This window comes from Sus scrofa, chromosome 10, assembly GCF_000003025.6.
Source record: "Sus scrofa isolate TJ Tabasco breed Duroc chromosome 10, Sscrofa11.1, whole genome shotgun sequence".
NCBI lineage: Eukaryota > Metazoa > Chordata > Mammalia > Artiodactyla > Suidae > Sus > Sus scrofa.
The window spans coordinates 55299148-55324125 of record NC_010452.4 but is presented as its reverse complement, the minus strand read 5'-3'; the positions used below and the strand labels follow the sequence as shown (position 1 = coordinate 55324125).

Sequence of the window (24978 nt, the reverse complement as noted above, 5' to 3'; positions counted from 1 at the left end):
ATCCGACTAGGCACCATGAGGTTGTGGGTTCCATCCCTGCCCCCGCTCAGTGGGTTAAGGATCCAGCATTGCTGTGGCTGTGGTGTAGGCCAGCAGCTACAGCTCTGATTGGACCCTTAGCCTGGAAATCTCCATATGCTGTGGGTGAGGCCCTAGGAACACACACACACACACACACACACACACGAAGAAAAATACTTCAACCATCTTCAAGTCCTGTGTTGGGTGTACTCTTGGGGTGGAAACACATTCCATTTGAAAGGTCATCAGGGAAGTAGTAGTTCCCATCCTTAAAGAGGATGTCCTGTGTGATGTTTGACACGTGCAATTATCCGCCTACTGGTAGGCTCTGTGTTTCCACATTAGATCTGGAGAGACATGGAGGATTCCCACAGAGATCTGATTAAAATCCAGAACACTGGCATGGTTGGTTTATTCTCTCCCCCCACCCCAATCTGTTTCTCTGTGTAATGGGTCTCCCTAAGGGGTGAGGCTGCCATAGTGAGAAGTGGAGCGTGCTTTGTAGAATGTGCTTTGTTAATATTTTAAGAAATGCATGCTTCTTTTTAGTGATACTTGCATCTCACTTCTTGCCAATCTTTAAATTTAACAGATGAAAATTTACCATGTCAAGAAGCATCGAATACGGAGGAGACACTCTGCCATCCAGATGCAAGTCTCTGCAGATTTAATTCTACAGATGGAGGATTGAAGTGTAAGTGTTAAAAAGAGATGCCTGAAATTCCTGTTGTGGTTCAGCGGGTTAAGGACCAGCATTGTCTCTGTGAGGATGCAGGTTTGATTCCTGGCTTCACTCAGTGGGTTAAGGACACAGCATTGCTGCAAGCTGTGGTGTAAGTCACACATGAGGCTTGGATCCACTGTGGCTGTGGCTGTTGATGGCAGCTGAAGCTCTGATTCAACCTTTAGGCTGGGAACATCCATATGCTGCAAGTGTGGCCTTAAAAAAAAAAAAAAAGAAAAAAGAAAAAAAAAGAGTGAGAGATGCCTGCCTGACTTGTTAGTGTGTAGGCCATCCGTGAGACTCAGACCCCTAATAGGAATATCAGAGATTCTCATTTGACAAACTCCACTGATACTATGTTCTAGTTTTATCTGGAGTCATTGGGGTTTTAGCTGGAGTGTTACTGGAAGCCCGTGTTTTTTAAAGATGGTAGAACAATTATAATAAATTTCTTGAAATTATATATATAGTGATGTTTCTTTAAAATTTCAGTGTGGTTATAGATAGTAAATGATTTAAGCTAAATGAATTCCATAAAGTAGGTAAGGTCAGATATTACTATTTAAGAAATCAAAACTGAAGCAGCAGTATAAGAAAAAGTGAAATCTCTTTTCATTTTTTAATGCAATTGCTTCTCATTTGGGTGGACACCCATCTGGATCAAATGAAGAACTTTTTGAAAGTAGAGTACACTCTAAAGCTTATTGAATCAAAATTACCAGATATGAGTGTGTGTGTGTGTGTGTGTGTGTATTTAAGCCTTGATTACATCTACAATCATTGTTAAGAAGCCACTCAAATAGATTGTGATCATCCAACATTTTTTTCTCCTCTTTTTAGTGTGTCAGGCCTGTGGATTTGAATTTGACATGTGTAACTGGGTAGCAGAAGCATCTGCCGGGCAAAGTTCCTGGGTGCGCATAAAAACAAGAGAAATTCCCATCTTAGAATCTACACCTCAGCAGGATCAAAGTAGTGATGATGAAGGTAGCAATACAAAAATATATCAATTGTGCTTCCTTTTTTACTTTCTTTAGTGGTTACTCCAGAGTTTGTGAAATGCACTTATGACTAATTGAAGTCCACTTTTAAATAACTCTATATATCTTCATAGGTGGTACAAATACCTTATTTAATAAAATATTCCTAATTCTTCCCTCCTTTCCCTCATTTTATTGTTGTCATTCATTTTACTTATACATAAACCATAATTATGAAGTACGTTAAGATTATGACTGTTTTGAATAGACTTACTTTTTGTTCAACTAAGCAAGTTGAAAATGTTTTATCTTAACTCTCATTTATTCCTTCTCTAATACTAATTCCTTTCTTTATGTAGTTCTGAGTTTCTGACCTATATAATTTTCCTTTCCTCTGAAGAATGCCTTCTGGCATCACATGCAAACCAAGTCTACTGGCCACAAATTCCCTCCACTTTTATTTGTTTGGGAGAGTCTTTGCTTTCCTTACTGAAGGTAATTTTGTTGGATATAGAATTCTAGGTTGAATTTTTTTCTTCTTTCACTACCTAAATATTTTACTCTACTCTCCTCTTGCTTACATGCTTTCTAAAGAGAAGTCTAATGCAATTCTTACCATTTTTCCTTTATAGGTGAGATTTTTTTTTCTTCCTGGAATATTTCAAGATTTTCTTTTTGTATTTTGAATATAGTAATATGCTGGGTTGTAGTTTCTTGGACATTTATCCTACATAGTGTTTTCTGAGCTTCCAGGATCTGTGGCTTGGTGTCTGTCATTAATTTGGAGGAAAATTCTCAGTTATTATTACTTCAAATATTGATTCTTCCTCTTTCTCTCTTCTCATATTCCCATTGTGCATATGTTATACCTTTTGTAGTTTTCCCAGAGTTCTTAGAATTATTGAATTATTCCTTTATGTTCCACTGTTGGTTTTGTGTGTGTGTGTGTGTGTGTGTGTGGTTGTTTGTTTATTTGCTTGCTTTTCAGTTTTGGAACTTCCTATTGACATATTCTCAGAAGAGTCAAACCTAATGAGCCCCTTGAAGTCTTTCTTCATTTGTTATATTGTTTTTTATCCTTAACATTTTTATTCTTACTTAAAATTTCCAACTATCTGCTTACAGTTGTCTCTTTTTCTTGTATGTTTTATACTTTTCCCATTGTTAATATTAACTTATTAATCATAGTTGTTGTAAATTCCTGTCTGCTAATTCCAACATCCCTGCCAGATATGGGTCTGGTTCTGATGCTTATTCTTTCTCCTCAGACTCTACATTTTTTGCTTTTAGTATGCCCTGTAATTTTTTGTGTTTGTGAAAGCTGGGCGTGATGTACTATGTAAGGAATTAAGGTAAATAGGTGATAATGTGAGCTTTTATGTTTATCCAGCTAGATATTAAGCTCTGTTTATTATGCCTGTTAATGTTTGAGGTTAAAATTTCACATGATATATTTTTTTTTCCCATTGTGGTCTTTGTTTTCTTAAATAAGGTTTGAGACTTGCAGTTCTTTTAGTAGTATTTCCTTGTTATTATAAAGGATCAATTGTGAGGGTAGTGGTAATTATGAGAGGAGGGGACGCATTCTGTAGTCCTATAAATAGATCTCAGTCTTACAGTCTTATGAGATTCTATCTGTACTCCAAGACCTTCATAAATGTTTCTCTCTTACCTTAGGTAAGACACGCAGGCTAGTCAGGGTTGGATCTGGCTATTTTCCTTACCTAATGTGGAAAGTTAGAATCTACTGGATTTGATATTTCACCTTTTCCATGTTAGTTTTTGATCAAACTCCAGTCAGGTAGGTGGTAGTAAATAGTTCTCTTGAGCAAAAGCCTTGTTGAGAATAACAGAAGAGTCCAGGTATATTTCAAAATGACTACTTTTCCCCTTTCCCAACTCTAGGCACAAAGGGATTTTTCTCTGATTCTTACCGTGAGAACTTGGTGTAGGGCTCCTTTAGGTAAAACTCACAAGAGTGGGATCCTCCCTAAGATGGGACTGCTTGGAGTTTTTTGCTCTCTACTGTGTTCACCCTGAGCCTCCAGCAGTATATCAATCGAAGTTTAGTTTTTTTTCCCACCCCTCTACTGATTCCCATAGAAGTTTGTATTCTTGCAATTCTGTTCTTGAAAATTATGATTCTCTGCATCTGCTTGCCTCACCAGTTCTTACTCAGTGGTTTGTACCAGTGACTTCAGTTTTTTCTTCTTAAACAAAAAGAGTTATTTATTTTCTTATTCTGTTTCTCCACCCCTCTTTATTCTTTCTTCCTCTTTTTCTTTGTTTCTACCTCCTTGTGCAGCAGTTTTATTGTAGTATTACTCAGTAACCCAGAAGCTTATCTGAACAACAGTCTTAGTTTAGGTTTTCATACCTCATTTTAATGTTTGAAGTTGTGCATTTCTGTCACTTAGTCATAGCCCACAACAGTGAGGGTAAGTATATTTCCTACTTCATTTTAGGGTTCCTAGCCCTAATCCTTGACTTAATTGAGAGAATTTTGACTCTGTTCATCCAGGATTTGCAACATTGAATTACTCAGAATTCTAGTTATTGCAACCTGCTTCTGGTCCCAAAGTCCAAGGGTTCTGTGGTTTCAGCCCTGCTCATCAATTGGCATATCTGCTTTTTCCTTATCTTTGAGATTAACCAGTTTCTGCTTTTGTAAAAATATGTTTTCATTTTACTTATCATTTCTTTGGGTGTAGATCAGAAGTAAAGTATTAACTTGTACTATTTTTTTTAATAAAGTCTAACTTTTCTAGTAAATAAAGAGTTTCTCTTAATTTAAACTCATAGTTTCTAGAAGCTGAGGAATGTTTGCTAATTTACAAAGAAAGCACTTGAAAGACTTTACCTTTGAAAGCTGAAGTTATAAAAGCATAGAAATATCTTTGTATCTCTGTGTTGAGTTAAAAAACAATCCACACTGGTTTTAAGAATCAGATGGTAAAAAATGATTGACAGTATTTTTATGTACTATAAAATCCATAGATACAGTCTAGTAGGACTGTAGATATCTGATATTTCCAGGTAAGAAAGAGGACAGTTTAAATTATATTACCTTAAACTATAAAGGTTCTTCTGTGAAGAGCAGAAAAAAATAATCAAAAGGAAAAAGAATTCTGGCAGGAGAGATAAGGAATTTTTGATTAAATAAAGATTACATCATGACATCTGAAAGAAAGTGATCACTTGGTGGCATACAGATTTTTATATCATTAGATTTCTTTTTGTAAGAATATTGAGTTTTCATATTGAGGGTATTATCAAACATTGATTTCAGGAATCAGGAAATTTCGATGCATTTGAGAAATCAGGTATGGAAATAAAAACCTGTAATTGGTAATTGATGTAATCATTTTAAAACATTGGTGTTCGCTAGAGGCCTAGCAGTTAAGAAACTGGCATTATCATTGTTGTGGCTCAGATGACTGCTGTGGCACAGTTTCGATTCCTGGCCCAGGAACCACCACATGCCATGGACATGGCCAAAAAACAAATAAACAAAAAATAAAAATCACAACAACAAAACCAAAACAAAAACCTCTATATTTTTAAATGAAGTATTTGTGTTTCAAACCTGTTTGAAAACTCCAGCGGTACAATAATTTTTTTCAAACAGAAAGCAACTAATTTTTCTAAATTGCTTTTTTCCCTTTATTTTTCAGGTTACTGTATATGGGTAGGGGCTATGCATGCTTCTACTCTTGACCATTTAAACAGCAGAGCTTATCTAAATAGCTCTGTGTGTCACTGCTTGGGCAAGAGCTGCCATCTTCAATTCTATTACTCTATGGAAAACAGTGTTCTAAGAGTAGGACTGTATCATAATAAGGTGAGAAGTGTGCATTAACTTCATATTCATTGCATAAATGAAATGTCTATTCATGGCACCTTGTGTTTCTATTTCTCAGTTGTGTGTAGGTTGTCGATATTCTTTAACTCGACTCTATCTGATACACCTTTAAACAGAAATATTAGGAAATTGAGTTTTGGAGACAGTGTCATGTGCAAAAGTCAGTGTGGTAATTTGCAAAAATTATTTCAAAAACTTGTTAAAATTCACCAAAATATATCAAAAACTATGGTGTAGTAATGTATGATATTTGGGATTCTATATTAATAATGCTATACTGAAGCTCTGATGTGGTCTGTTCTGATTTTTGATTTCTATATCCTTACAGCTTTAAATATGATAGAAGCAAATTACTTGTTCTGGTACAGTAGATGCAGTTTTATTTTATTTTTATTTATTTATTTATTTATTTGTCTTTTTTTTTGCCATTTCTTGAGCCGCTCCCGCAGCATATGGAGGTTCCCAGGCCTAGGGGTCTAATCAGAGCTGTAGCCACCGGCCTGCACCAGAGCCACAGCAATGCGGGATCTGAGCCTCGCCTGTGACCTACACCACAGCTCATGGCAATGCCTTAACCCACTGAGCAAGGCCAGGGATCGAACCTGCAACCTCGTGGTTCCTAATCAGATTCGTTAACCACTATGTCACGAAGGGAACTCCAATGCATTTTTAAAAGACTGGCAATTGCTGATTAACTACAGACAAATGAGTCATATAAATGAAAAACAAATAGTGTGCTGGACAAAGTGTAAGTTGTGGTAATGGTAGCAAATAAACACATTTATGTATTTTTTAAAACTTTAACTGAAAACAATTCTATACAAATGGGAAAATACTTGAGACACTTCAAGAAATTTCTGTTGTGAAGAAAAATTTATTTATACGTAGGACTAAAGAAATCATAGGGGGTAAACACCAGTCATTCTAGAAATGGGGGAACGTTTGACAATAACTGCAGGAATTCTGACATTGGAAAAGACAGTAAAAACAGCCAACCAAGGCAATTTCCTTTGGCTCAGGTTCTTTGAGTTGATACTTATGCCTGACACCAGCCAGATTAATTTTTCAACAAGTTTGTCATCTGTGTTTACCAGGTGCCACTAACCATCTGTAAATAGCATTTTCTTCTATTCTATTTTCTTCTGAAGTTTGAAGTGACTTCATAATTAATCCTCAAGTATCAGACTGCTTATTACCACAATACCTGAAAATTCAAGCGGAATTCTCTTTTTCTTCTGAGTTCTATCATATTTCCTCCCCCTTTTATGTGTGTGTCTTTTTCATCATATCCAGTCTTTTTCCTTCTGCTTCTGTTTTCCAGGACATTCATAGACTTCTAAAGCATAAAGCTAGATAAGTACTTCCATTAGATGGTCTAATATATCCTGCTTTGTTATGTGAATAAGACACCATTTCTAGCATTCTGTCACTATATTACATTTCTGTGACCTTCTTTTTGCAGTAGTATTTGGCAGTCCACGGCCCTAGAATCTCTTTGATATGTTTCATTCAATTTGACATGGTGTGAGGTGGGTAGAAGGACAGAAACATTACCCTTCCCTTTCTGTAGTACTCCAAATTTTCAGAGTTTGGAGAAATTTTACATATATACATATATATTAAACTTTATCCCTAATTGTTGTGACCATTCAAGCTTCAAGCATCCTTTATATTACCGTTTGTGCCATGTAAACCAAGCCCATTGAACTTTCATGCAATTTGAAACTTGCTGTAATTTCCAAATCCTTCTTCAACAAAGGCATAGTCAAGAAATTCTGGAATAATTTTGTTCAGCTTCTATTATAGTTAAAGATGCTTTAAAAATATGCGGTCCTACAACAGTGCTTTTCACAGGGTGGGTCATTAATATTCACGAAATGTTGAATAAGTTAGTATCCTAAGTAGAAATTTGTGTTAGATCTATCTTCTAGTACTAAGTTATTTTAAGCTACCTTGAACATTAGCGAGGGATTTTAAAAGTTTCAGTATCTATATATGGAGTTATGAATTACTGAAAGTGAGCAGTATGATTCCTTCGATGGCTGTGGGACTGTGCAAGAGTGCAAATAAATTGGTTTCAGACACCACCTCATATCATAAGAATGACTTACCAAGATTTCTGTCCCACGCATTATAAGAAAAGAAGTTACCCATGGAGAGCCGATCTCCTGTATCAGTCAGAACAATTGGGTGTATATTTTAGAGAGTGATGACTGATGTTTAATCCATTAGTTTACCCAGTATTGTCCAGGCAGTATCTAATCTCCTCTAACACTCTATTTTGTGTGCGCTCTCTATATACCATGTTGGTGGTCATTGCAAAATCTACATCAAAGTGCATTTAAATTACAAGTGGATGTTTTATCACAAGATTTAAAAAGGACTCCAAACCTATCATTTAAAATATTAGCTCTTGATGAAAATGATCATTTACATATTCTGTAAATAGAATAAAGAAAATAACCCTTAGGATATGTGCTGATGAACCAAGAAGTGTTGAGTGAGCATGCTTAGGGTAGTTTTCTTTATTTTCAGAGTAGGTTAGAACTTGAGAAGTAGAAAATAGCTGAAAGGCAAGTTGTTAAATATGAAGTTGTGACTCTTAAAGTCAGCTTTAGCGTGTGTCAGTTCTAGTTTTTACTGTCTAACTCTTCTTGGGATTAAGTCTCTGCCCATCATCTATAAGATAATAATCATAGCAACAGCCTGTCTTTTATTCTGTGGAGAGTTTCCATGTCAGCGAGCCAAGGATAGTGGGATGCCCAGCTTGTGGTGCTTTTTATGTATTTAAAAAAATTCCCAACGGCAAATAAATAGGAAAATATAGTTGGGACAGGAAAGAAAATGACTTAGAAAGTATCTTGTCTTGTATGATACAGGTTTTAAAGCTATAACAAGCTTTCCTTGAAGGAAGGTTTTTGCTAGGGTACATGATCCTATCACCACATGCCATCAAAAGTAGTTAAAAAAAAAAAACCCTGAATTTGATACTTTTGATTTTTTTTTTTCTTTACAAGAGGGAAGGATAAGCAGAGATCTCTTAAAAAAAAAATCTAGTGATAAATATTTTTCTTAAAAGGTAAAATCATTAGTGATCCTGGTCTGGGGGAGGTAAAGACATGTAAATAATTTTGATGGATTGATTGATTTTTAAGATGATGGAAAATTAGAACATCATTTGAAAGTCTTTTCTGAGCTGAGGGTTGCTTTTTGTTACATTGGTACCTATTGAAAGTAACCAGATAAGGACTGAAAGTAAAGACAAAAGTAGAATAAAAGCTGATTTCTTTTAGTTATGGTAAATCCTTTTTCTTTATCATTGCTTGTGTAGTTAGGAAAATGTGGAGAAAAATCTGGATGTCATATACAATATACCTTTAGTGTTTGGAAAAATATTTAAGTTTAGAAAGAACTCTGATCAGTTTTCTTAAAAAAAAAAAAAAAAAAAAAAGGTAAATGCATTCTTCCTTAGCTAGAACAGAGCAGAATCAATTACTCACTGTGAAAAAAGAGCGCAGTCGCCATGAATTATTCTCATAAAATGAAATTGCGGGGACATGATAAATGTAACTTGCTAAGTAGTGTCACTAAAAGCATGTGTGAAGGATGTGAGTGTCTTGATGCTAAATAACTGAAGTTGCTTAAGAAATTATTGAAAGAAAAATTTGCTGTATTTCTCCATTTTTTATAACTTCACTTCCTTGTGATGTGACCTGGAAGCTATCAGCTGAAAATATGTCCACCATATTATGCTTCATTGTGTTGTGGAAATCTTAACGGTTGTTATGAGGGAGTATTGGAAAGCAGGTCATTTTAATTGGTTTAGACTCTCTTCTGAAATATTTAAGACTTGGAAATTGAGTAGATAACAGAGGGCAAAGGACTTAAGTTAAAACTAGCGTCATTTTTAGAAAATCTTGCCTATGAATGAAGTAAGTGAAACCAAGGGTGGAGATTAAGGTTTACAAGAATCTGAAAAAGTATGTCATGTGTCATTTGAATTACAACTAGATGTCACCTTCCGTGTGCTGTTTCGCTTCTCACAGAAGGAGGACAGCGAGATGGTCTCAGAGCCCAATCTGAGATGTATCTACACCACTGTCTGCATTTTAATTATATTTCACTAATAATATATATATCACTATATAAATATATAAGTATATCACTGTATATATATTTTACTCAATCTAATGCAAAATAGGATTATTTCAGAGCATAAAGGCATGGTCATAAATCATAAAGCCCAATTCCATAGGCAAAATTACGGAGTAGGTTATAGACTTTTATCAAGTAGCTGACCTTGTAGTACATAGTAACATAATTTTGCACACCCTTTGCAACCTGGAAAATGATCATTATACAGATGCATGACATACAGTGCTTTAGAAGACGGGAAAGGTCTTCGAGTTACCGGAGAATCAAATAGAAATATAATCTCCGGAAATATCTGTTTTATTTGGATCTTGGAATGAATTCTTCCATGGAAAAAATATTTAAGTTGATAATAATGTGCAGAAAATATATTTGATAACAGTTTTTAACTATCATATTTGTCTGCCAGTTTTTATTTTCCAATATCATGACAATATTGCAAAATGTAGGAATGTCAGTAGGATCAACATTTAAATGGCTGGTTCATTATTTACTATTTAGAGTTTTATTTTTGAAGAGTGCAGTACTTTAGTGAAGATTCCATTCAAATTTTTGTTCTGTACTTAGTCTCCATTGTTAAACAATAAGCAGCTTGACTATGTGGACATGCTTTATTTCCTTATTTTTTTTTAGACAAGATAAATTTTTAGACAGCAGTTTTAGATTCACAGCAAAATCAAAGGAAGGTACAGCAATTTCCTATATACCCCCCATTTCCACACATGCATAGCTTCCTCCCTCATCATCAACATCCATCATAGTGGGACATGTTTCAATTCAACTGATGACCCTACATTGACATGTCATTATCACCCAAAGGCTCTAGTTTACATTAGGGTTCACTCTTGGTCTTGTACAACCTGTAGGTTTTGAGAAATGTATAGTGACGTGTATCCATCATTATGTTATCATAAAGAGTATTTTGGGGAATTTCCATTGTGTCTCAGTGGGTTAAAAACCTGACAAAGTATCCATGAGGATTCAGGTTCAATCCCTGGCCACACTCATTGGGTTAAGGATCCAGGCATTGCTGCAAGATGCTGTGTAGGCCACAGATGCAGCTTGGATCCCTGCATGCCTGTAGCATAGGCCAGCAGCTGCAGCTTCAATTCGACCCCCTAGCCTGGAACCTCCATATGTTCCAAGTGCAGCCTTTAAATAAAATAAATAAAAAATAACAGTATTTTTACTGACCTAAAATTCCTCTCTGTGCTTTTTTTTTTTTTTAAATGGCTGCATCTGCAGAATATGGAAATTCCCAGGCCAGGGACTGAATACAGGCCACAGCTGCAGCCTAAGCCTTGGCTTCAGCAGCATAAGATCTTTAACCCACTGCACAGGGCCAGGGATCAAACCCCTGCCTTCACAGTGACTGGAGCCTGCTGTGCCACAACAGGAACTCCTATACCTTAACTTTTCATCTTTCCCTTATTTTTCCGTAAAAATATTATACAGTTTTTTTTTAACCAATAATTTAGACTTTTTGGTACTTAATATCCTACAGGTAGGGTAAACTCTATTGAAATGTAATTAAGAGAGCACATGTGTAAATATGAGAATAGAATTTAAGGAATGAGTGATGTCTTTTTCTTTGAATCAAAGGAAGAAGAAATATTTTGGACATACAGCACGTCAACTCACAGAAAATGGGTGAAAGCAGATGTGTTAATCCCAGAAGGATTGAAGACATTTAAGGTATAAAAGAGAAAACCAAGTATTTTTATCACAGATTAATTTTTTAGCCTTGTAGTGTGAACTTACCACCCATTGCTAAATTTAAATTAGCATTTAAATGAGGAACGTAGACTTGTATATTTGGGGAGAGAAATAACTTACTTTTTTTCATTGAACTGAACCCTATTCAGGTTAGATTTTCCGAGTGGGGTGTCAACTGCTTTTGATTCAAGTTTCCTCATCTTCCATGAGCTCCCTCCGTAGTACATCTAAACACATGCAGTAAACTGGGGAAGCCAAATTGCATTAATAAATAATAAACTGATACTGACAAATCAATAGCATATATGCAAATATTTTGAATGCAGTAATTCACATCTTTATAACACATGGGTAACTACCTGCACAAAGATACGTCTGAAATATACATCTGCTCAGTGGGAATGGTATCTTTCAGAAATATGAACTTGAGATTGTGTTGTATAAAATGTATCTGATACATTTTTAACTTTCATTTTAAGTGTCTGCCGTTCATTTCTTTCTAATATCATGGCAATATTGCAAGGTATGGTAACTTCTGAAGGCTCAACATTGAAATACTGGCATTATTAATTGCTATTTAGATTTTTACTTTTGAAGAGCAGTTCTTTAGGATTCTGTCTGTTGTATATAGAGTGTATAAATATATTTATAGTGGAGTGTGAGTGTAAAAATGAGACTTTGTGGCTTATGAAACCAATTATATTTCTTTAAGGTAATGCCACACTTAATTTTTTTTAGCCATTAAAAGGCAGAATCCAAATGATACTGAGCTGTAACTGTGCAGATTTTTAAATCTCATTTACTGCTGAAATGGAATTTATGAATCATAGCATTTTTGTGTAAATCGCAGGAAAACTGAGGGTTATATCATAGCCCACTGAGTTAACATTTTGACACTATTTTAATTTTTCTTAGCTGATATCTGTCTTTATAACTTCTAAAAGATGGTTGGACCTTTGTTCTTTTGTCAAAGCTGAATATTACAGTTTGTTTTGGTACTTAAAGATCAAACAAAATATATAAAATATTAAAATATTTTAATATGCCTCCATGTACATATTAAATATAACTAGTTTTTCAGTAATGGTAGACTTTTGAGATCAAAGTTTAAATCCATAAATTTTTGAATCCCAAACTGATATCATTCCTGCATATCTGATATCTTGTTGCTATGAAAAATGTACATTGCAAATCAAATAATTTTAGCATATAAGATATTTATTATGGAGAAAGAGATTTTCTTATGAAATATGATTTAATATAATTTTTATAAATTATTAAATATATATGCAAACTTGATCTTATGTAATTTCTTAACAAAAAATATATATGACTAATTTTTTTTTTCTTTTCTGGCTGCACCCAATAGGTGGAAGTTCCCAGGCCAGGGATCAAACCTGTGCCACAGCAGCAACCAGAGCCACTATAGTGACAAAGTCAAATCCTTAACCCTCTGAACCCTAAGAACACTTACCCTGCTGATGTTTTTGAAAATAAGAAAATCTATCAGAAACTTTAAACTGAAAGAGACTAAGAGTCAGTTTTTGTTTCTAGTATCTTATTTACACATTTAACAATGCTGTGCAAAAACCTGAATCAGTATACTGTACTCCTAAAACTAACACAATATTATAAATTCTACTTCAATAAAAAAGAAATACTTGGAGTTCCCACTGTGGCACAGTGGAAAGGAATCTGACTAGTATCCCTGAGGATGCAGGCTCAATCCCTGGCCTCGCTTGGTGGGTTAACCATCCAGGGTTGCCCTGAGCTGTGGTATAGGTCACAAACGCAGCTTAGGTCCTGTGTTGCTGTGGCGTGGGCGGCAGCTATAGCTCCGATTTAGTCCCTAGCCTGGAAACCTCCACAGGTGCAACCCTAAAAAGGAAATACTTTTCTGTGTCCCATAAAAATACAACAAAAAACCTTTATATCAAGTTCAGGGCTGATCAATAGACTTTCTGCATTAGCGGAAATTTTATCTGTGCTCTCTAATGTGTAGCCACTAGCTATATAGGTGGCTATTTAACACTTGAAATGTAACTATTAACATGTGGAACTGAATTTTAATTTAAGGTTGGTTAACTTAAATTGAAATAGCCCTATGCAGCTGGTGACTAACATATTAGACAGCAGAAAATTAGTTATTTGCTGTACAATCTGCAATTTCTCACTCTTCCTGAATTCTTAGTGTTGACTCACCATTACTCTTGGTAGAACCCCAAGGAATATTAATACTTTGAAATTATCTTAGATTAGCAATGCACAGTTGTTTGATTTGCTAATACTGTATACCTCCAGAAAGCTCAATTTGGGAAAATGAAATTCATTTCCTTTAATTAGCACTTCTTTGTTAGAGCAATTCTTTTATAAAAACAAAGTATTTTTAAACATATTCTTTTCCATGTTTTCTTCTGTTGTGTCCCTTACTGTCTGCCTGACAGTTCCCTTCATGCATGCATTCCTGATTACTAATTTCTGTAGTTAAAAAACTAAGTGCAGTTATAGGTCTTGTGTGAGTAGTGACAACAGTTTTTCTCTCCCTTGAATGTTAAAGTAATAAAGCTGTGAAGGCGGTGACCAAGTAACAAGTTTGCAGTCAGGACATCATTGTTAAGTGGGATGTTTCATCAGATCACGGGCAGTTTCTCAGAGGCTTCAGTGGATCTAATGTAACCATTAGTCTTATGTGTGTGGGTCAAGCCTATCAAGTAGGAACTTTGTTTTTAGTTGTGTTTGTTTGCTCTTTAAGCAGGTGTTTTCTTAATGATTCTTTAATCTCTACTCTTTTTTGGGGGGGGTCTTTTTGAAGGGATTATAAACTCACAAATTGTTCTTTGTTTTTCCCTAAAGATTGTTTTTGAAGGACTATTTTGAACCAAGAAGGTTTTATTGGGCTAGATCAGCTCTGGGTCTATGCCTGCTCATGGGTCCCATCCAGAAAGCCATGCTCTGCAGATGAATTCACTTGTGCCAACGGCCAGTGTGTTGTCCAAGAATTGGTCTGTGACTCTCAGAAGGACTGTCCTGATGGGAGTGATGAGGGTCCAGCAACTTGCTGTAAGTGAGTTATTTATTCATATGCTCACATTCATGACTGTGTTGGATTGATTGACTGATTGATTGTCTTTTAGGGCCACATCTGTGGCATATGGACGTTCCCAGGCTAGGGGTGGAATCAGAGATGCAGCTGCTGGCCTGTGCCACAGCAATACCAGATCCAAGCTGCACATGCAACCTACACCACAGCTTGCAGCAAGCTGAATCCTTAACCCACGGAGCAAGGCTAGGTATCAAACCCACATCCTCATGAATACTAGTCAGGTTCTTAATCCACTGAGCCACAATAGGAACTCCTGTGGTTGCATTTAAAAGAATCTTTGTTTGGAGCAAGGTTAAGTTAACGTGTATGAAGTAAGATGAACATACACTCTCTGAAGCCATTAGTACTATTTCTTGTGGGGATCTTTATGTTAACTTTATATTTTGGTGTTTTTTTGCTAACGCTCAAAAATCTCTTTGTTCAACAAATGAAAAGTTGTGATTAGTGCTGGTTGTGTTTTGATTAAAAAGAAAAATATATGGAAGAGGGAACCGCTGTACTCTTCTCTTTGGAGACATATATTATGGATTGCTAACCCTTATTAAATGTTAGGCTTTTTCCATTCTGACCAATTCTATATGAAACTGTGGGGAAAGGCAGAGGGGGAGGAAGGCTCCCATTGCCTTCCAAAAATCAATGATGATTGTAGAATCATGTCAGCCATGGTTGACATTCATGATTAGGCAAAAAAGGCCCAACACCTTCATTTCAGACCTTGTAGGAAGAGTCTTTGATACGAGTAATGTCAAGAAATCCATTACTATTCACCCTAGTTATATTAGAAAGCAAATATAATTTACAACCTACTTTATGATTCTCGTATGAGGTGACTTAGCAACTAAAATACTTGTGTCTCTTTAGAAACAATGTATTCCAACTAAATGCATCCTCTAATTTCTGTATCACAAACAAGAGGGGTTTTTAATTATTAAAATTTGACATTTACTTTGCTCCAGTGTTTTATTTTAGTGATATATTTTGTTGAGCAAGAGAAAAATACTGCAACAAGATAAATGTCACCTTTTTAATGAAAAGCTCCTTGTGCAATATGTTTCTGTTGTTGGGTACGTAAGGATTTTATTAAGAGCAATGGACAGGGATGTAGAAAAGAGGAAATGGGAAAACAAGGGAGAAATACTCTGCTTGTTTGTAAACAGCAATTCAATTAATTCCTCAGACACCTCATCTCAAAAATAAATTTAAACAAAATAATCCCCCTATCAATATGATCTCCATGGAGTTTTTCGGTACTTTTTTTCATTAAAAGATGTAAGGACAATTCATTTTCTCTAATGTGAGTGTCACATTCCTCTTTATGCTTAATTTAAAATTTGTAACAGACAATTTGTTTCATTTCTTTTGGATAAATTCACCTTTCTAATGGCTTATATTATTCTCAATTTCAGTAACTGAAAGTAAGAATATTTCTTGTATTTTCAGTCCTACAGTTTGAAATAGCTTCTTTTCTCCCTTTCATTCCTCTGGTGAAGGGTTCTTTATACTCTCCTTTTAATTGAGCTTCTTTCTTTTTCTTTCTTTTTTTAATGGCAGCACCTATGGCATCTGGAAATTCCCAGGCTAGGGGTCAAATTAGAACTGTCACTGCCACAGCAACACTGGATCCAAGCCACATCTGCAACCTATACCTCAGCTTGTGGCAATGCCAGATCCTTAACCCACTGCAAGACCAGGGATCGAACTTGAATCCTCATAGAGTCCATGTTGCATCCTTAACCCACTGAGCTACAATGGGAACTCCATAGTTGATTTTCTTATAATAATAAGATGATAGTCTAAAATGATTTAGGACACATTTTCCCATTTCCTTTATTGACAATTTATTTATTACTTACCTGGCATTTCCCTCATAGAGTATATCTTGAGATTGTTCTGCTATTTCCCTTTTGTGAATTTTGGGACAGATTTCTGTGCTTATCAACCAAATAGTGTTACTTCTTAGTCTGTTAAGTTTTCCAAATAATATAAGCTTATTTGGCAAAAAAAAAAAACACCCTGGAATACTTGCTTAACTGAGATCAACTCTATATAGGGCATATGACATAAAAATGTAGCCATGTTACATATTGTAAAACATCCGCATACTTTGATGTAAATATGACTATTTCATATAAATATCTGTATAATCATTTTTGCTTTGAGGAAATTATATACCAATTGATTTATTAGAATTGATATGTTACACTATTTTCTGCACTAAAGAATTTAAGTGTATATATTCTATATATTTTACTACAAAATGAGGTTCCCCTTTGAAATTTAAAACCACTTTTAAACATTTTTCACTACTTTGAAATTCATATTTTACAAATTTCAGTTTGTTATACAAGGGTTTCTTACATTTTTCAAGTTCGTGAAGCACAAGCAAAATGCTTTTATATCTTCTTTTTATCCCACTATGGGATGAATCTCTAGGAGTATATACCATATTCTGGAGACTAAGTAAATATTAACTCATGAATATTGTCCATTGGAATTCTACAGTCAGTGTGCTTTTGGCAAAAGACACACCCATTCCGGTGTTCTTTCTTTACTGACTTCCTCTTATTTTTTTTTTTTAGATATTTTAACAAATGTAGTTGACTGAGCCTGTAGCCAGTGCCTTTTCAAAACATTTAATGGTGAAGGGAAAATTGGTTTTGCTAGTTTGCTGCTATTGCATTACTTGTGGACCAGCAGTAGCAGCATCACCTGGGAATGCCTTTGAACTGCAGAACTTTAGTGTATAGCCCCATCCTGCAGAACCCAAACTATCATTTTAACAACATCCCAGGTGATTGACCTGCATATTAAAGTTTGAGAACTACTGTGCAGAAGAGGCTTCAGCAATGAAGATGGCAGAGGGAGAAACAGGTGGCAGATAAAGAAAAAAAAAACCTTAAATCAAATTGGATACCTTTCATGATAGAAACAAAATTATGGGTACTTTACTAATCCCTAAGTGCATCATTGTAATACCAAACAATACATTTTAAATAGTTTAAGGTATAACTGATATAAAAAAACTGCACAAAAATAATGTATACAGCTTGATTAGTTTGGACATAATGCATACTCCTGTGGAAATGTCACCACATCTTTTACCTCCAAATTTATCCTTGTCTCCCTGCTCCCCTCACCTTTTTATGTAGTAAGAACACTTGACCTAAGATCTGTCTTCTTAGCTTGTCAGGGCTGTGCATATGGGTGCCCTGGGGGCTGCATGGTGTTAAACCAGTCAAGGCCAGGGGCGCGAAGGGAGTAGGTCCAGGATGGCTGGCGGCACCCATGCTACTCTCCCACTTCCTCCTCCTTGATCTTTCCTGGGCTAGGTGCCCTTGAGGGCTACCGAGCGCTTTGGCCACTCCCAGATAATGCAGTTCAGGAACTTTCTGCCGCAGATGAGCCCCTGGCCTCGCTCCGTGGTCCAGCAACCTAGGCATGTCCTTTCAGGTGAATCCCTACAGTGTTGTCTTGGTACAGCGACCAACCCCAACACCCCTTGGAGCATGCGGCAGGGCCCGGGGCTGTGCGATTCCTGCTGAGTCTTTGCCTCCAGCAGCAGCACCACCTTCCTGGAAGGGGCTGTGACGAGTGGAGGTGGGAGGAGGGAGAGTGAGAGCCACCACCTCTGAGACCCTGAGGTAGGAGAGGTGCCTGTGAGTAAGGGGCCCCAACAATTGCTGCCTCTGTGGCAAAGCCTGGGTGCCAGTGAGCCGGGAGGCGCCTCTCGGTGGGAGGAGAGGAGAGGGAGCCCGCCCCGGGGGAGAGGTGGTGGCCCCCGGAGCGGAAGTGCTTCCAATTCTCCAGCAGGAATAGAGCTGAGATCCCTGCAAGGATGGGAAAGTACCCCTGTGTGGCACACGCACTGCGCTAAAGCAGCTTGCTTGCAGCAGTTTTGCAGAACTTGTTCGAAATCTTCTTAAGGAGTGGAGGCTATCACCTGTCCAAGTTGTAAACAGCCCGAATGCTCTTGCCCAGGAAAATTCACCAACTCCATCCTCAAGAATGGTGTTGGGGATACAGGGGCAAATGCCTGTTCTCCACAGCACTTTCAGCTTCAAATGCATCCTTTAAATGACCATAACTAATGTTCTACCGAATGGTTGCTAGTGGAGAAGACAAGTGAGGTGTGGGTTTTTTTTTTTTTTTTTTTGTCTTTTTAGGGCCGCACACGCTCGACTAGGTGTCCAGGTGGAATTGTAGCCACCGGCCTATGCCAGAGCCACAGCAACACAGGATCCAAGCCACATCTGCAACCTACACCCAGCTCATGGCAACACTGGATCCTTAACTCACTGAGTGAGGCCAGGGTTTGAATCCAAGTCTGCATGGATGCTAGTCGGCTTTACTAACCACTGAGCCATGATGGGAACTCCAAGTGAGCTATTTTTCGTGTTCCTCCAGAGGAACATATTGCCTCTCTCTTCTCAAAGTGCTTCATGAAAAGGCTGTGTTTTTGACAAAGCCTTTAAAAGTATTAAGTTTTGTAAACTGTTGACAAAAACGTGCATCATACAGTATTGATGACCACAGGCACTACCTTGCATGACCGAAACTTTATACCAACTGAACAACATATGAGTTTGAAGACTTTAAATACCTCATGTAAGAGGTATGCTAAGTGAAATAAGCCAGGGGCAGAAGGACAAATACTGCCTGATTCCAAACAGTAGATTTTTGATAGTTATTAATAATACCATCCTGTATGAAACAGGGACATTTAAGAATAAAACACATATGCATGGAGTTCGCATTTTCTGGGAGTTCCCATCCCAGAAACGAATCTGACTAGCATCCATGAGAATGCAGGTTCGATCCCTGTGCTCGCTCAGTGGTTAAGAATCTGCCATACGCTGTGGTGTAGATTGCAGGCACGGCTCGGATCTAGAGTGGCTGTGGCTGTGGCGTAGTCCGGTAGATACAGCTCTGATTCGCCCCTAGCCTGGGACCCTCCATACGCCACAGATGTGGCCCTAAAAAAAAAAAAAAATAAAATGCATATGCAATATATTTTAAAAAGTATTTATAACACAATATAACATGTGCCAAACAAGTCTGAAGGTATACATTGGCTAATTGAACAACTGACAGATAAAACATACCTAATTTTCAGACTCATGCCACAACATGGATGAACCTTGAAGATGTTATGCTCAGCAAAATTAGCAAGTCACAACAGGATAAACATTGTATAATGCTACTTACATAAGCTCCTAGAGGAATCAAATTCATAGAAAGGAGAAGCAGAATGGTAGTTGTTGGGATGATGAGAAGGGAAAAGTGGGGAGTGAGTGTTTAATGGGTATGGTATTTTAATTTGGGATGATGAAGTTCTGGAGATGTGTGATGGTTGTACAACAGTGTAAAGGTACTTAGGGCCACTCAACCATACACTTAAAGTGGTTAAAAAGGCAAATTTTGTACTAAGTATATTTTACTACATAAAATTTTGAAAAAAATATATTTAATTTTCAATCAGGACATATAGAAAATCTCCATGTTCTAAAAATGATGGAAGAGTGCTTGCTTCGGCAGCACATATACTAAAAATGATGGAAGAATGGAGCTCCCGTTGTGGCTCAGTGGTTAGCAAACCCGACTAGCATCCCTGAGGACAAGGGTTTGATCCCTGGCCTTGCTCAGTGGGTTAAGGATCTGGCATTGCCATGAGCTGTGGTGTAAGTTGCAGATGAGGCTCGGATCCTGAGAAACTGGCTCTGGTGTAGGCCAGTGGCTACAGTTCTGATTAGACCCTTAGCCTGGGAACCTCCGTATGCCACAGGTGTGGCCCTAAAAGACACACACAAAAAGCTCCCCTAATCATGAAAAAAGACAAAAAATAACTGTGGTCAATAAATAAATAAAAATGATGGAAGAATGGACAGAGCTGTGTTCAAAACAGTCTGATAAATTCCATGGGAAAAATTATTTTAATTGATACATAGGACTTGGAGCATTTAAAATGCCACAATAAGTTGTGACACTTCAGATAAGAAGTTGGTACAATATTCAAGTGAAAGAAGCTTAAATCAAGAATCGAGTGCAGGAGTTCCCTTCAAGGCGGTTAAACCCAACTAGGATCCACGAGGATATGGCTTTGACCCCTGGCCTCCCTCAGCGGGTTAAGGATCCTGCGTTGCTGGTGAGCCGTGATGTAGGTCACAGATACAACTTGGATTCCCTGTGGCTGTGACCAGCAGCTGTAGCTCCGATTTGACCCCAGCCCTAATCTGGAAACTTCCGTATGCTGTGGGTGCTGCCCTAAAAAGAAAAAAAAAAAAAATGTAGTGCAATGCATTAAATTTTTACTGTCTCTGGATGTCTTTCATGTTTTGGAAAAAAAAAAAAACCAAAATACTTCCTGAGGGTAAGGGAAATGTATGTATATTTAGTAGAGAAAAGATCCTTGTGCTTTCCCAATAAGTATTAGCAAAATAATCATATTAAAATCTAAAATACACTTACTGAATGGAACATTCCCCATTCATTCTCATAGAAACTTTTTTCATGTGTAATAGAGAACTGATTTACTTCTGAACTGAGGAATTCATAAATATTTAAATTTTTATGATCCAGAATTTTCCTCAGCTTCCATGATAAACTTCTTTTTCTTCTGCCAATATGCTTCAATGGTTAAATATACAAGAGAAAGCTTTGTCATAATTTTAAAATATTACTCTGATGAACTCAAACATATATTGTAAAATTATGAACAGTGGCATAATCTCATGCTCTGATTAGAAACAGTGAAATGTGTCTGTAGTCACAGAAATTTAAATAAAAGCAACCACATAATCAAAATCACTGTTTTTAGTACATACATTTTATTTATAATATGAATTGATTTTTTTAGATTTTGTAAATGTTTAATATTACACAGATATGGTATCATAAGGCATTTATTAACTGCCAGAATGTGTTTGGCCTGACTGTTTTTTTTTTTATATTTATAACTTCACCCTAAATATTTTGAATTATGTAGGAGAAATAGTAATGAAAGAACTTCAGCTTTGGTGACTGAAATTTGGCTTATATTTTATGGTGCAATTAAGTTATAGAACCTATAGCTTTAAAAAAGGTCCTTTGAAGTATATTGGAATGAATATCATTGGTTAAAAAAAAAAAACAGTTGAGAAGTTCAAGATTTTTACAGAGGTGATTACACCATTTTGCTTTCATATATTTTTATGGTGATGGACTTTAAAAATCAATTTGCATTTTTTTCAAAGGACAGTGGCGTTTAGTGTTGTGTGAAAAGTGCCATGACTGACATTTTAAAAGATAAAACATCCAGGTAATGAAAGAAAGGCTTTGAACTTTTCTCCCAAAACCAAATTTCAACATTTATACAATCCAAAGTGAGTTTTTCTTGGAATCCTCTTTACATCGTCGCAGCAGAGTGACACAGACACAGATGAGAAGAGTCTGGGGAGGCATGGTGATGGTTACTTCGTACTTTGCATGTCCACCGTCACTGGTCTTGGAGCCCTTTCACACCATTGCCTAGCTGGGGAGTAGGGTGGTTATTGCAGAAGCCACCTGCTGTAAGATTGTTATCTTCATGGACTTGAGTTTCCTTTGTATGTCAGTATATAATTTATTGCCCCAACAGGGCGTATTGAATTTATTGGCCAAACAGGGTCACCTGAGAGGAAAGAGCAGCAGTGTTAATTATTATGCTGGGATGACACCCATCAACTAGGGCAGTCCTGGGCAAAAGCTGATGAAAGGTTTTCTATTCCAGAGAAGCATATTTTTAGGAATTGGGAGTGCCCTTGGTAGGGGGAGGTGGAAGGATTCCTTGACCAAGTTTACAAACAAGAATTTGGGAACTTTTAAACACTTTTGAAAGGTGAGGTATATTACTTCAAATCTTGCCTAATTCTGTGTTCCACCAACTGACCTAGAAGAACTGGGGTTTAGCAGGTGACAATTCACAGAGGACCAAAGAAGTAGATCAGATCTGGGAGTTCCCATTGTGGTGCGGTTGTTAACAAGTCCAACTAGGAGCCATGAGATTGCGGGTTCGATCCTGGCCTCGATAAGGATCCAGGTTAAAGATCCGCTGTTGCCATGAGCTGTTGTGTAGGTTGCAGACATGGCTCGGATCCCACGTGGCTGTGGCTGTGGCATAGGACAGTGGCTACAGCTCTGATTAGACCCCTGGCCTGGGAACCTCCACATGTGGCCCTGGAAAAGACACACACACACACATCCCTCCCTAAGTCATAGGTTCCCAAGATTAACTAAAAGCAGAAGAGTCTCTTCTTGGAGGGAGTAACTTTTTATCAGAGGAGGTGTTCTGAAACTCTGTAGCCAGAGCTGAGAAAGGAAAAACATCCAAATGTAACAGATTTCCAGTGAAGTACTATATGGGTGAATAGCATTTTCTCCTCATAATGATTCACCATTAGGTAACGTGCAACATTTTTTTCATTATTATACTGTAGTTAATTTCCCTTTTTAATTTTGGAGAAACACATTTAAGGGGGAAAATACTTGCTTGTAAAGAAAAATATCTTTCATTTTATACCCATTGCATGACTGTCTCAACAAGCTTAGCTCTAAGATCTAAGTGTTTAATTTACATGTAGAGAAAATTTTAGGTGGCAGTGTTATTTGTAACATGCACTGCAGTGTTTTAAGAGTTGACATGTTAGTGATGAAATATCTGATCGTGAAACCAGGCATCCATTTTTAGACATTTGGAGATCTTTTGATTATTAAGACATAGAGAGCTTATTCAAAATACTGGTGACATTAGTCATGTTATTTATAATTGAAAATAACGGTTGGGAGCAAGCATGTGGTGATGCAGCCTTTTAAATTTTGATGCAGAATTCCTTGTGTGGGAGACAATTCAAAGCCTGGATATCCCATTTGCTAAAGTTTACTATAGTCAAGTTGCTTAGTGATAAATTTTCGAAAAGAAGATATTTGGGGAGATAATTACATTCACTGTGTAGGGTATTTGTGAAGGCTGATGATAATAGATGTAAAATACAAGATATATTTGGAGCTCAGTGGAAACACATCTACTTTTGTTAAAGGTAACAGAATTGTGATCTTTAAGGAGCTTGCCAGGTCTTTAGGTATCTTCTGACCAAGAATTATGTTGTCCGTCCTTCTGTTATGAAAATGCCTCTGCATGAAGGGGAATACTCGGAAATAGGTTTTAAATTAATTGCTTTAATTTATCCCCAAACTACTATCTAAGATAGGTTCTTTTATTAGGAAAAGGAAATGTAAGCACATAAGGACTGATTTCTTAAAATCACAAATCAAGTGTTTAGAAATTCTAGTGTATTCCAGTTCTGTGAAACTTGCTGTTTTTTCCTCACTAATTTGGTGGCAAAACTAGAAAATGTGCTTAGGAAACTTACCCTAAACCCTGACTCTCTAGAATTCATTCTTTTGTGATAAATGTAGGAATGTAAGTATTTTTCGACTTTCTGGTTGTGTGTTAAAAGGGGTGGGAAATAGAGTTTAAAATATCTAATTTAGTCTAAGTGGCTATGGAATTTTTTTTTTTTTTTTTTGAGAAACTTAAAATAGTGCAATAGAATAAATACTAAGGTGTTGACCTCAGGCTCTTTAGGTATCCAGAGTTAATTTAAATTCCATTCTTTAAACTTTTTTAAAAACTTTCTCAGTGGGTAAATCTTTTTCATCTTGGCAGGTGAAAGTAGTTACTCTGAAAAGCTGTAATTAGCTTATGTCGTTAGATGCAATGGAGATGGCCATCCAGGACGCAGTGTCCCAGGCTTGGAGACAGAAGGCTGTGGAAGGGCCACCTTGCGTTATACAGCACAGGGAAAACTTTGTGAGTTTAGGAAAAGGAAAACCATTTTGATAATTGGAAAACATTCTTTACAAAGTGGAGAGATTGTTCTGACCACCTAGGTTGATTGGTTAATACAGGTCAGTGTTGTGCTGCTTGCCCTACCTTCACTTCTCCTCACCTGTTTTCTGTGCATAACAGCGAATCCTCTCAGGTGTGGCTTTGAGTCTGGTTTCTGCGGCTGGGAGCCATTTCTCACAGAAGATTCACACTGGGAATTCGTGGAAGGGTCGACCAGGGTAGACCACCATCTTCCTGATGCTGAGGACACAACAAGCAGACATCATGGTAGGACATCCCCCCCCGCTTTTTTAAAACTATTTTCTTTCTTTCCTTTTGTGAAATGATGATACTGTGTATTTTCACTTCTATCTATAGACTATATAAATAGAACTCTGGTTTGTTTTGCTTTAAACTCCTCTGATTAACCTAATAATTTGTGGTTAATTGGGTTTCCTGAAAGAAGCATTGTTTTAATAACCAAACTTTAAGTGACATTTTTCTTTTGTTTTTATGGCTGCACTTGCCGCGTATAGAAATTCTCTGGCTAGGGGTTAAATAGGAGCTGCAGGCCTATGC

The 24978-nt window shown here is 36.9% G+C and overlaps 1 protein-coding gene across 1 annotated transcript in view; it reads left to right on the top strand.

The window, feature by feature from the left end:
• Positions 1-24978, top strand: part of MALRD1 (MAM and LDL receptor class A domain containing 1) — a 598238-nt gene that overhangs the window by 56918 nt on the left and 516342 nt on the right. Inside the window, 7 exon segments of the mRNA XM_021064964.1 lie at positions 614-715; positions 1586-1732; positions 5400-5566; positions 11342-11434; positions 13964-13977; positions 14322-14515; positions 24541-24687. Coding sequence (XP_020920623.1) covers positions 614-715; positions 1586-1732; positions 5400-5566; positions 11342-11434; positions 13964-13977; positions 14322-14515; positions 24541-24687 — 864 coding nt within the window.